At 42.5% G+C, this 14,359-nt stretch overlaps 1 protein-coding gene across 1 annotated transcript; it reads right to left on the bottom strand.

Annotated features, from left to right (window-relative positions):
- Positions 1–12,291: 12,291 nt before the first annotated feature.
- On the bottom strand, positions 12,292–14,143 carry LOC308406654 (E3 SUMO-protein ligase ZBED1-like; the record flags this gene model as incomplete). The annotated part of the gene is made up of 2 exons (XM_080897783.1): positions 12,292–13,307; positions 13,858–14,143. 2 exons carry the CDS (start codon positions 14,141–14,143, stop codon positions 12,292–12,294), a joined length of 1,302 nt encoding a protein of 433 aa, XP_080753909.1.
- Positions 14,144–14,359: the final 216 nt, after the last annotated feature.

Below are 14,359 nucleotides of genomic sequence, written 5' to 3'. Positions count from 1 at the left end.
TACACAAAGGGAGTGGCAAACCTGAACATGAAGGGAGAACAGCAGGGAGAGCACGCAGGGGATTCACCGGGTATGAACACAGACGACGCGACGAGGAGCAGAGGAAAACACACACTATAAGTACACAGAGAGACACTGGGAAATCGCACACAGGTGGGGGAAACAGCTGGACCTGATTAACCTGACGAGACAGGGGAACACAAACACCAGGGACCAATAGAGGGAGCACAAACCCAGAACCCAGTATCTAAAATCCCAAACACAAACCATCCCAAAACAGCCCATGAATAATAAAGAGAATAATAACAATAAAGAACACAAACACAAAGTCACTGAGTCATGGTCGCAGGACCATGACAGTATCACTAAAATATCATTCTCTGTCAGTTGTTATTTTTTATGTGTTTACAGCGCCATCTGTGATTGCTCCAAGTAATGCACTTTAGAAACGGCTTTATTTTGGAAGAAACTTTATTGAACAGGAAGTCCGCTCAGTCAAGCAAAGCAAGTGAGCAAGAAGAAGGGAAACATATCGGCACACAGTTTATGGTGTCCTGTTGGAAAAAATACTGTCCACATCTTCTGTTTATGGTTGTATCACCGGTATGTACTTAAAGTATAAGTTGCAACTTTGTTTTTTGTACAATATGTTGCCCGCTAATGCAGTATTTGGCTGTAAAGCTATATCTTTTGTTAAGCTAGTTACCTGTGATTTTGGAGGTCATCTGGGATAGCATCAGTAGTAGTTTAAAAAGTTTACATGACATATGCTATGTAGTAGCAAGGTGGTATAAAAATGCATATTATGCTGCACATATGTATGTCATGACTGTATTTTTTGTCTTGTTTTTAGTTTTACCCTTTTGAATGTAAGTAAACCTGTTGACAATGCTCATCGGTCTTCAGAGTGGTGATATAAGAAAGGTGTTGACGCCCCTGCATCAGACATGCACCATAACTGGCACCAACCTGTTATGGCTTCAGTTATCTGTCTCTCGTCCATATCCAAAGTAGGCTTGGTTTACATTGAGGGTCTAGCCTATAGTGATGGGTCGTTCGCGAACGAAATGGCTCTTAGAGCCGGATCTTTGACGTGAACGACGCGAGCCGGCTCCTCGAGCCGTCACGTGGGTTTTTTTTTTTTCCGCTTCACTCTGCACGCGAGCTTTGTGCTTTACGCTGGGCAGAGGGGGGGAGAGGCGGTAGTTACGCTCAGTAGCACAGGAACAGAGCCAGAGGGAGAGAGAGAGAAAGGGACATCAACGTCACATTAGAAAGGTATAGTAATTAGGGATGGGTACCAGTATCCGGTGCCATGATGGCACCGGTTCTGACATAAACGGTAGTAACCAGACCGAAAAGGAGCGCACATTTCGGTGCTTTATTTCGGTGCTTTTTTTCCTGAGATGTCATACACTTTGAATTCTAGCCAATCATTTTACGTTTCCGAGGATAGTAGGCGGGTCCAGGTACGTACGTTCTTTTAGAGCAGAGCTACAGATTAAAAATGCCCAAGGCGAAGCGGTCAAAAGTCTGGCTGTACTTCACAGCAAAATATGCAAACACAGCAGCCTGCAATAAGTGCTTTAAGCTGATACTGTGATACTGTCAAAGGAGGTAACACCTCGAATCCGATGAAACACCTGGCGACGCATAGTGTTTTTTTTAAAAGCCAAAAAATGCGCCGTATTTGATAGCTTGCTGCGAGACCTCACAACGAGCACATCTACTGCGGGTGGGTTGCCTGTTATTGGACCTGGAGTCACCAACATCCCCCAAAAACCCAAAGAGGAGAGTCCTGGCCCCTAGCCCTGCCAGTGTAGCAGAAATGATGATGGATGATGATGGCAGCAGCAGCCGTTCTTCTCTGCGTGAGTAGCTTAATGTTGTTCGTGTGTAATTTACGTTGAGTAGGCTAACCACGTTATTACATTAATGCATGTAAGGTGAACTAGCAAACACCGTCGTAGTTACATGCGGCTGTCTTCTTGTTTGATGACAGATACTCCCTTCACCCTGGCCAAAAAGGCTAAAATGACCAAAGAAAAAGTGGAAAACAGTTAAACATGAGACGTTTTTAGACAAAGTTGGTGTTTTTTCCATTGATTAAGCACTGCTTCCAGCCAAGAGTGATACCATATATGCCCTCTAGCTGCAGAAAAGGCTAACATTGTTATCTTTTTACAAAAAAACAGCTGAACATGAGAGGTTGTTGGACCAATTTTGTGTTTTCCATTCTTTAAGCACCGGTTTGAGCACCGTTTAAGCACCGGCACCGTTTCAAAAGTACCGGTTTGGCACCGGTATCGGATAAAACCTAAACGATACCCATCCCTAATAGTAATCATCCACAACTATTTTTGGTTGCAGATGATAAAGGATTCAGAAAGTTTATTCATGCGGGCCCATATGACAGAGAATATGCATGTTCTTTTTGTTTTCATATTATAATTTATATTAAATTGTGTTATGGTTTGCAGTGTTTTGTGTTGTTTTCACTTTCAATTCAATTCAATTCAATTTTATTTATATAGCGCCAAATCACAACAAAAGTCGCCTCAAGGCGCTTCATAGATACAGAGAAAAACCCAACAATCATATGACCCCCTATGAGCAAGCACTTTGGCGACAGTGGGAAGGAAAAACTCCCTTTTAACAGGAAGAAACCTCCGGCAGAACCAGGCTCAGGGAGGGGCGGCCATCTGCTGCGACCGGTTGGGGTGAGAGAAGGAAGACAGGATAAAAGACATGCTGTGGAAGAGAGACAGAGGTTAATAACAGATATGATTCAATGCAGAGAGGTCTATTAATACATAGTGAGTGAGAAAGGTGACTGGAAAGGAAAAACTCAATGCATCATGGGAATCCCCCGGCAGCCTAAGTCTATTGCAGCATAACTAAGGGAGGATTCAGGATCACCTGGTCCAGCCCTAACTATATGCTTTAGCAAAAAGGAAAGTTTTAAGCCTAATCTTGAAAGTAGAGATAGTGTCTGTCTCCCGAATCCAAACTGGAAGCTGGTTCCACAGAAGAGGGGCCTGAAAACTGAAGGCTCTCCCTCCCATTCTACTTTTAAATACTCTAGGAACAACAAGTAGGCCTGCAGAGCGAGAGCGAAGTGCTCTAATAGGGTGATATGGTACTACAAGGTCATTAAGATAAGATGGGGCCTGATTATTTAAGACCTTGTATGTGAGGAGCAGGATTTTGAATTCAATTCTGGATTTAACAGGAAGCCAATGAAGGGAAGCCAAAACAGGAGAAATATGCTCTCTCTTTCTAGTCCCTGTCAGGACTCTTGCTGCAGCATTTTGGATTAGTTGAAGGCTTTTCAGCGAGTTTTTTGGACATCCTGATAATAATGAGTTACAGTAGTCCAGCCTGGAAGTAATAAATGCATGAACTAGTTTTTCAGCGTCACTCTGAGACAGGATATTTCTAATTTTAGAGATGTTGCGCAAATGGAAGAACGCAGTCTTACATATTTGTTTAATATGTGCATTGAAGGACATGTCCTGGTCAAAAATGACTCCAAGGTTCCTCACAGTGTTACTGGAGGCCAAGGTAATGCCATCCAGAGTAAGAATCTGGTTAGATACCATATTTCTAAGATTTTCAGGGCCGAGTACAATAACCTCAGTTTTATCTGAATTAAGAAGCAGAAAGTTAGCGGCCATCCAGGTCTTTATGTCTTTAAGACATTCCTGCAGTCTAACTAATTGGTGTGTGTTATCTGGCTTCATGGACAGATAGAGCTGGGTGTCATCGGCATAACAGTGAAAATGTATGCTATGTCTTCTAATGATGCTGCCTAAGGGAAGCATGTATAATGTAAACAGAATTGGTCCTAGCACTGAACCCTGTGGAACTCCATAATTAACCTCAGTGTGTGAAGAGGACTCTCCATTTACATGCACAAATTGGAGTCTATTAGATAGATATGATACAAACCACTGCAGTGCAGTACCTGTAATACCTACAGCATGTTCTAATCGCTCTAATAGGATATTATGGTCAACAGTATCGAACGCTGCACTGAGGTCTAGCAGGACAAGCACAGAGATGAGTCCACTGTCAGAGGCCATAAGAAGATCATTTGTAACCTTCACTAAAGCTGTTTCTGTGCTGTGATGAGCTCTGAAACCTGACTGAAACTCTTCAAATAAACCATTCCTCTGCAGATGATCTGTTAGCTGTTTGACAACTACTCTTTCAAGGATTTTTGATATAAAAGGAAGGTTGGAGATTGGCCTATAATTAGCTAAGACTGCTGGGTCTAGAGATGGCTTTTTGAGTAAAGGTTTAACTACAGCCAGCTTGAAGGCCTGTGGTACATAGCCGATTATTAGAGATAGGTTGATCATATTTAAGATCGAAGAATTAATTAATGGCAGGACTTCTTTGAGCAGTTTTGTAGGAATGGGGTCTAAAAGACACGTTGAAGGTTTGGAGGAAGTAATTATTGAAGTTAACTCAGAAAGATCAATTGGAGAAAAAGAGTCTAACTTAACATCAATGGTACTAAGAGTAGCTGTAGATAATATTACATCTGTGGGATGATTACTGGTAATTTTTTCTCTAATGATAAAAATTTTATTTGTGAAGAAGTTCATGAAGTCATTACTAATTAACGTTAAAGGGATGGTTGGCTCAAAAGAGCTCTGACTTTTTGTCAGCCTGGCTACAGTGCTGAAGAGAAACCTGGGGTTGTTCTTATTTTCTTACTTTAAATTTGTAAAAGGAGAAAGCTGAAAATTTAAATAGTTAAAAGTTGAAATGTGAATAGTTGATTTTTGTATTAGGGAGAGGTAAGTGACGGAAGTGACGGACAAGGTAAGCGACTCATGTTGTAACTGACGTCAGATGCCGGAGATTTTGGCGGAAAATTAAAGCAAATGGTAGTTTAGATTTGAACAAATTCATTTAAGCTTCAGTATTACCAAATACACTTATCAATTGTCTTATAACTAACACTATTTGTCTAAATAATCTCCAACACCCTGGAGAACAACGAGGAGAGTTTAGAGGCTCTCCAAGATTATATTGATCAGTGCTTTCAGGATCTCGTGATGAAGAAGACCCAGTGTGCAGCTTCCCCGGCCAAACCTGAGACGCCGTCGTCGAAAAGACAACGCCCGGCAGATTCCCCCGGCTCAACATCGCCAGCCGGCAAAGATATTGCCGACATACTGGAGTCAATCGACAAGCGATTGTCCAGTTTCTTCACCGAGATTCTTCACCGAGAATTTAAATGCTTGCGAGAATCCCTGGAGTACAGCCAGCAGCAGGTGGAAACGCTTGCTGCTGAAAATGCCACGCTAAGGGAGTCGGTAAAATGTCTCACAGATAATGTTACCCAGCTCAATAGAGAAAATAAAAAAATAAAGGAAACAGTTATCGATCTACAAGCTCGTAGCATGCGTGATAATCTGGTATTTTCTGGTATTCCAGAAGCCGCTGGAGAGGACGCGGAGACCACGGTAAAAAGCTTCATCAAAACCCACCTGAAGCTGCCGGAGGACACTGTGAAGAACATCGTCTTCGATCGGGTACATCGCCTCGGCCCCATTCGGGCTACGGCCGGGAGACCACATCCTATCGTGGCCAAATTCGGCCACTTCAAACAAAAGCAACATGTGAAAAGCCGTGGCAGGGAATTAAAAGGAACGGACTTCAGCGTGAACGACCAGTTCCCCAAAGAGATCTTGGAACGACGCAGGGTCCTCTTCCCAATCCGACGCGGCTTCATCCAGAAGGGCTCCCGCGCTGTCAACGCTGTGGACCGGCTGTACATGGACGGACAGCTCCACCGCGACCCCAACATCACTCCGTGGCTGTATTAACCTCACACCAGATAAGAATCAGCTACACCCTTTCCCTATCCACTCACACTAACTTGCATTAACATCTGTTTAACTTACCAGTATCAAATCGCATCTTAAAGTGTGATTTCATAGCAGAATTAACACCGTCACTCTCCGTCAGTGATTTAATTGGAATGTTTACGTTTTGTTTTTTTTCTTCTCGTTTTTTTTTCCTCTTTTCCCCCTCTTGGTTTTATGCTGCTCACCCCTGTCCTTGGTTTCTTTCTTTATTCCTTTCACTGCCTCGATCACCTGCTTCGACACTCATCCACAAACATCCTTTATTTCGACACATACGCACCATGCGCTCAAAGGCAGCACATTTACTTCAGTCAGACAGCGCACACAGTCGTTTAGGATACACACACTTAAGCCAAGCCTACTCATATTAGTAATTATGCATACACAAAGTCAGACTCAGGGAGCATCTCGCCACACATTTTTTCTCTCTCTCCTTCTCTTTATTTATGAACAAGTGACGTATTCTCTCCACCTGTCTAAGCGACGCACACAGCATACATCCCTAGTTATACACAAACATCTATGGGTACACTGAGGTTCATTACATGGAATATAAATGGAGCTGGCTCCAGAGAAAAGAGGTTAAAAATATTTAACCAACTCAAAAAACTACAGGCAGATGTTGTCCTATTACAAGAGACCCACAGACCTCTTAGAGGTTCGAATGAACTTAAAACACCTGAGTTTCCCAATGTGTTCTCAGCTTGTTATAATTCTAGACAAAGGGGAGTAGCAATTTTAATACATAAAAATATTAATTTCACAGTACTCGATACAGTTATAGATCCAGAGGGCAGATTCTTAATCATTAAACTATCTATACTTGATAAAAAGCTATGTATTGCAAGTGTATATGGTCCAAATGTTGATGATCCCTCATTCTTTCACGGTTTTTTCAGTGCACTCTCTGAACACTTAGATGGCACACTTGTTCTTGGAGGCGACCTCAACCTTGGACTAAATGAAGACATGGATAGGCTCAATACAGCGGGAACTCAGCGTAATTGGCAGTCCACAAACATAATCAAACAGTATATGAGCGACTTTGGTCTTTGTGATGCATGGCGCTCCCTTCACCCCACCAGTAAGGAATATACTTTTTTCTCACATGTCCATCACTCCTACTCTTGTCTGGATTATTTTTTGGTCAGCAGCTCACTGCTGAACGACATTTCAGACACTGAGATTCACCCTATAGCTGTCAGCGATCATGGTCCTGTATCTTTAACACTAATGCACAAGAATAATACTACGCCAAGAAAAAACTGGAGATTTAATATATCACTACTTAAAGATGAAGGCTTTATTAAATATTTTTAAAAAGAGTGGACTTCATATTTGGACTATAATGACACTCCCGAAACATCAGCTTCTGTTCTATGGGAAGCAGGGAAAGCTGTGATGAGAGGTAAAATAATTTATTTCTCATCACATAAAAAGAAAAAAGAAAACAAAAATATTCAGGAATTAGAAAAAAACATCAAATCACTAGAAGAAGCCTACGCGTCCCACCAAGATCAGGAAACATTGAACAAAATACGCAAAACAAAACTAGAATTAAATGAGATAATTGATAAAAAAACAAAATTCTTAGTACAAAGACTACGCCTACAAAATTATGAACATGGTAATAAATCCGGTCAATTTCTAGCAAACCAGCTAAAAATAAATAAAGAAAAAACAACTATATGTGCTGTTCAAGATTCATCTGGGAACACAATATATGAACCGATACAAATAAACAACATTTTCAGGGATTTTTATAAAACGTTGTATTCACCACAAATAAACCCATCTAAAAAAGAAATTGATCAGTTTTTGGACAACATAACTCTTCCAAAATTATTGGACACTCAAGCATTCACCACTGACACCAGGTGAACTCCAGGAAGCCCTGATAAGTATGCCCAATAATAAGGCTCCAGGTCCAGACGGCTTTCCTGCAGAATTCTACAAAGAATTCTGGTCGATTCTAGCACCAGTTTTCTACAGAACGTTGTTGGAAATTAAAGAAAAGGGCAGACTTCCATCAAATATGAATTCTGCAAACATTAATCTCCTGCTAAAACCAGGCAAAGACCCTGTATATCCCTCAAGCTATCGTCCAATATCCCTTATAAATGTAGACCTTAAAATAATCTGCAAAGCTCTCTCAAAGAGACTGGAGAAAATAACCCCCCTCTTAATTCATCCTGACCAAACTGGTTTCATAAAAGGTAGGCACTCATCAACAAATACACGTAGATTACTTAATTTGATAGACTACTCATACAGTAAAAACCTAGAAACTACAATATTCTCTTTAGACGCAGAAAAAGCATTTGACAGAGTTAACTGGAAATTTCTGTTTGCAACGTTACACAAATTTGGTTTTGGATCCTCTTTCATAAACTGGTTAAAAATATTATATAATTCCCCAACAGCTTGTGTTAGAACAAATGACCAGACATCCTCCAGCTTCTGTCTCTTGAGGGGCACCAGGCAGGGATGCCCACTCTCCCCTTCACTGTTTGCAATTTTTATTGAACCACTAGCAGCAGCAATTAGACAGAATTCAGTAATTAAGGGCATAAAATGCAAGAACGTGGAACATAAAATCAGCCTTTATGCGGATGATGTGTTACTCTTTCTCCAAAATTCACAAACCAATATCTCTGGGGTGATTGAATTGATAAACTCTTTTGCAAGAATATCAGATTACTCAATTAACTGGTCAAAATCTACAGTCCTACCGATTAATTGCTCCTTCCATAATTCCTCTTCTACACCACTGCAATCGGGAAATATAAAATATTTAGGTATTAATGTTTCTCCCAAGCTTGCAGATCTAACTAAATTAAACCATATCCCACTTTTAAAGAAGGTAGAAGATGATCTGGCTAGATGGAAATGTCTACCCATATCATTCATGGGAAGGGTTGCCGCTATAAAAATGATGGTCTTACCAAAAATAAATTATTTATTCTCAATGATCCCAACTAAACTGCCACAAGATTGGTTCAGATCTCTAGATTCATGTATGTCCAAATTCCTTTGGAAAAATAAACCCCCACGTATAAGCTTAAAAACACTACAAAAGACCAAGGATAAAGGAGGACTAGAACTGCCTAACTTTCAGCACTACTTCTTAGCCAACAGGCTTCAGTTTATCTCAGGATGGCTAAAACATACCCTCTTAGATGAACCTTGGCTAGATGTAGAACAAGCACTCTGCAATAATCTAGAGATCTCAGACCTACCATTTATCAGCTCAAACATCCAACGACATGAATGCTTTAAAAGCATCAACATCAGCTCTTCTCTGACAGCATGGTGGGAGTTTCTAAAATTGACAGCGTCTTCATTAATCCCATGCAAACGTACACCTATCTGGAACAACCCTGACATATTACAAAACAATAATATGATAAACTTTTCAGATTGGAGTGGTAAAGGAATCAAATATTTAGAACATATACTAGAAGGAACAGAATTTATTTCATTTGACGGACTAGTTACACAATATGGGATCAACAAGAAAAGATTTTTAGAATATCAACAAATTAAATCCATAGTAAAAAAGAAATTTAAACCGGGTCAAGTTGAACTACAAACACCACCAAGTGTGGTTCAATTTCTTACTCTTAAAACCCCCAAATTACTATCCAAAATATACAGAATGCTTTCTAAAACAGATGAATCAATATCACTTCCTATTGCAAAATGGGAAGCGGATTTATCAACTTAGACCTAAACTTCTGGTCTCAGATTTGCTTAAAAACCTTTCATCTAATTAGAAATCCCAGTCTTCAATTTATGTAATATTTTGTATTGAATTGAGTGCACTATACAGGTCATCGGATGTTCAAGATGGGCTTTACGTCTACCAACAACTGCTCACACTGCCAAACCAATTCACCGGACAATTATATCCACGCTCTTTGGTTCTGTCCACCAGTTCAGAAGTTTTGGCGCGAGATATGTGAAGACTTATCAAAGTGTCTGAAATGTAACATTCCAACTTCCCTCTTAGTGTGTTTGTTGGGCAGCTTAGATAATGTCACTTCAGAAAAGAATATCGCCCATATGGTTTTCACTGCCCTATGCATAGCCAAGAAAACAGTCCTCATGAACTGGAAAAATACAAATAATCTTAATTCTAACCAATATAGAAATTATCTATTAGATTACATTAGTCTTGATACAGCCTCTGCCACCACATCAGATCAATTGCTCTGGGCTCCTTTGATCAGCTCCATCACCTAGTGGGGGTGGGGGGGGGGTCTTAGTTTGGTCCCGCCTTCACTGTTGTGATTGGTGTGGGGGTAGGGACAGGCTTAGGGCGTCGGGGGGTTCCCCGGAGGCATCTTCCTTGGGGGGCTCAACCCTGGGTAGCGGTCATGTCCGGTTAGGGGCTCTGTTGGCTCTCAGGTGACTGTTTCCTCGCGGCTGCGTGCAGCGGGGCTAGGGGAGGGTCTGTGCTGACGGACGTGGGTTACTGACCTGGTAGCCTGGCTGCCCCTGGGTGGGTCCGGGATGAGCGTGAGGTTCTGGGGGCGCTCCGTCTCTGGGCTGGGACCCGGACCGGGCCTCGGGGGCTTGGGTCCTGGTTGGTGTGTTGCCGGGGTTGTGGGCGGGTGGGTGCATGGGGGCCCAGCCCTGGAGCAGGGTGCCGCCGGTGCATCGAGCCACCTGGGGGGCTCTTCAACTGGTGGGGGAGATTGTCACATCTTGCAGGAGCTTTCCTCTCCTCAGGAGCTCCCTCTGCAGGAGGGGGAGATACAGGAGAGGTGGAGGAAGATCTCAGCCTGGGTGTTTATTGTCTTATGTAGTCTGGAAGAAGAGTGGATGGTGGGGTGGGTGCAGTTTTCTCTGTGGTGGGGTTGGGTGGACTGTCCCGGGCTCTGTGGGGCCGGGAGGCGCTGCTGCACTGGGCCCCGGTCTGGATGGGCCTGGGCCCCCTTTCCCTGGCGGGTCGCGGAGTATGGGGGTGCCTACTGGGGTCAGCGGGGGAGCTGACCCCAGGGAGGGGTCACTTGCCCCTCCCTTCCTTCCCTCCCCATCTCCAGCTGCCTCCCTCTTCCCGCTCCACCACAACCACCCACACATGCAGGACCTTGGAGTAGGGGTATGTCACCAGGGTGCAGAGGAGGCTACCCCCCCCCCCCCCCCCTCTGTCCCCTTCTGGCTGCCTCTGCCTCAATTTTATCCCACAACTTAGACATTCACATTACTCACACTCTCATTACACATACATATAGGATCTTGGGGGTGGGCACGATACACGGAATCCAAAGTACCATCAGGGTGTACACCCCACCCCTGGCGTCGTTGCCCACCTCTCAATTTTAAATACACGTAGACATTGAGGGCTAGCAGGAGGGACCATGTGCTTACCTGCTGCTCTCTGGCAGGTAGCTCCATGCCCTCCTGGGTTTTAAATGCACCTTAGAACACACATGCATCAACACTACAATGAGCAGGTGGAGGGAGGTTTGGAGTCTTCTCTCACCCCCATTCTCTGCGGCCTGCTGGAGCGGGGGGGCTAGGAGGAGGAGTTGGCCGTCCGACTGCGGTCTGGAGTGTGGGGCCTTCCTGCTGCTGCGGAGTCGGGGCGGTCTGCCTCCCCCCACCGCAGGGAAAAGGGTAACACCACCTGGGTCTGGGTGCAGTTCCCCCCTCCAGGGGCAAGGGTACCTAGACCCGGTTTGTAGAGTACGCTTGGGGAGTGTGATCGTGTGTACAGCGTAGAGCTGGGCGATATGAGATTTTTCCATATCACGATATGTTTTTTTCATTTCAGGCGATAACGATATATATCACGATATAAGCCAAATAACTAAATTTGTAAGATTTAAATGTGCCGTTGCTCACAAGTAAAATGTGAAATAATCAGCCGCTTGTTTTGATTTAAATATTTATTTCCCATAATAAGTTAAACAGGGCAGATGTACTTAAGGAAAATGAGACTTCAGTTTCAAATAAATAAAGGCAAATATTGCAAACTAAACAAAAAGCAGCCGCTAAAGCGTTTAAGTTTGAAAATAGAACAAACAAAACAGACTACTAAATTGTCACTTCCACTTAGAAACAAAATATTAATTCTAAAAATAAATCTTAGTTTTTTTTTTTACAGAAGAACAGACAAAATTGACTAACTTTTGTCAATGTCAATATCAAATGAACTGAGAACTAAAAGGAAATTCTCACTCTCCTTGTTGTATAGCTGAGCTTTTCCAACAGTTTTAAAATAAAGATGCTAACAGAACATTCTTTAAATCCTAGGTACACATCCAAGGTGCAACACACACACACACACACACACATATATATATATATATATATATATATATATATATATATATATATATATATATATATATATATATATATATATATATATATATAACTTTAGTCTGAAAAAAGCCTACAGGTTGTGGGACAGGAAGACAAGTCTATCCACTGCTTCAGGCTTTAAAGCGGCCCTGTGGCAAGTCACAATATTACCCCCTGTACTAAATACCCTCTCAGAGGGGCTGCTGGTTGCGGGGATGCACAGGTAGCGCTTTGCCAGGCAGCTAACTCTTGGGAAGCTTCTGTTGTTGATTTTCCACCACTCAAGTGGGTCCATTTCACTGTCTGCATCAGGTGCCAGCAAGTACTTTTCAAGCTCCTTTTCAACTGTCTCTTTCTCAGTGAGCCCTGTGCTGGTGGGGTGGGATTTCTTAAAGAAACTGCCCAGTGACTTTCTCTGTTTCTTCTGGGTTGGTAGTACTGCAGCAGCTCCACCATCTTCTGTTTCCTCCGTTCCAGCTGAAGTGGATGGGTGCTCAATTTGCCCCAACATCTCATACACTGCTCTCATTTTGATGGCATCAACGTGTTCTGCATTAATGTATTGTACTTTGAAGCGCGGATCTAGCAGGGTTGCAACATCAAGCAGTTCATTTGTAATCTGGTCATTGTACTTTTCATCAAGGTATGTCATGACTGTCATCTTAAGGTCTTTTGTAAGTTGTGTTTCAACCTCAGATGGTTTCAGAATCTGTGTTCTGAAAAGGTGAAGCATCGGCTTGAGGTAGGACACACTCACGTAACACTCTCCAGAAAGTGAATCTGTGAATTCCAGTAGTGGGTTCAGGGCCACATGCACAGACTCCAGAACATCTAGATCTTGCCAGGAGGGAACCAAGTGCCTGGTCTTCTTATCTGCACTGAGGACCTGAGAGATAGCTTTATGTTGCTCCAGAACCCTCCTAACCATTTTTTGGCGTGAGCCCCACCTGGTGGGCGACTCTGTCACTAACTTGTGCTGGGGTAGGTGAAGCTCCTCCTGAGCAGCAGCCAATTCCCTTTTCTTCTTCCAAGAGAAACTGAAGGTGGCCACCACTCTCTTACACACGGCCACAGCTCGCTCCATCCTCTTGTCTTTGCCGGCTTTTTCTGTGGATAAAAAGGTAAATAATAGCACATATTAACCTCAGAATTTAATTTAAGATTTTTGATTTTTTTTTTCCAGTCACAAATAAATTTCACTGCCCTGAAAACACATTTACTTGCTATGATTGTACTTTTACTTTTTTAAATTTTGCTGACAGACTGACCAAATTTTTTTTTCTTATATTTAAAAAGGTGACAGAGGCTGGTGTTATCAACATCATTGTTTGACGTTTTCATCACTTGTTCTTAAAGAGCTGAGGTTCTGTATTAGCCAATTGGGATCCTGATAGAACCCCAAAATTCTAAATTTTATTTGGCACATTTTGTCAACTTGATTTACACTGAAGAGTGACTGAATATTTGCCTATTATGCATGCCAACAGCAACTATTACCTCAAATAAATAGGCTGACATGAAGAATATTCTTTCTGATGTTTATTTTTTAACAATAACCATTGAAGTGATTTAGATCTCTAGCTTTTAATATGTTTACATGGGCTCAAAAACACAATTAAAAGAGGCATTTTTAATTTTATTCTGCTTCCCAACTTACCGATAGCTGAGTGAAGTCGATGTCCGAAGCACTGCAGCCGGGTCCAGTTATTCAGGGATGTGGCCTTCACTATATTTGTCCCACTATCGGTTGTGATGCAGACTTGTTTGTCTTCACTCAGTCCCCAGGATGCAAGCGCTTCTGACAGTCCTAATGCAATTACTTCACCCGTGTGGTCGTCGGGAAGGTAGGCAGCTTGAAGACATTTGCTTTTCAGATTCCAGTCTTGGTCGATATAGTGGGCAGTAAGGCTAAGGTAAGGTTCTGACGTGCGACTTGACCACATGTCGGATGTAGTAGCGAAGAACGATACAGTTTGTAGCTCCTTCTCAACAGCCTCACGGCACTCTCTATATAGCGTTGGAAGCGCTATCTGAGAGAAATGTTTACGTCCAGGGAGTTGGTAACGAGGATCCAGTACCTTAATTAGCTGCTTGAATCCTTCATTTTCGACCGTGTTTATTGGTAGCATGTCTTTAGCAAGACAGTAGGCTATGGCATT

Source organism: Rhamphochromis sp. 'chilingali', assembly GCF_963969265.1.
Source record: "Rhamphochromis sp. 'chilingali' genome assembly, chromosome: 12".
Classification (NCBI taxonomy): domain Eukaryota; kingdom Metazoa; phylum Chordata; class Actinopteri; order Cichliformes; family Cichlidae; genus Rhamphochromis; species Rhamphochromis sp. 'chilingali'.
The sequence above is the reverse complement of the archived record's forward strand: the minus strand, read 5'-3'. Positions and strand labels throughout refer to the sequence as shown.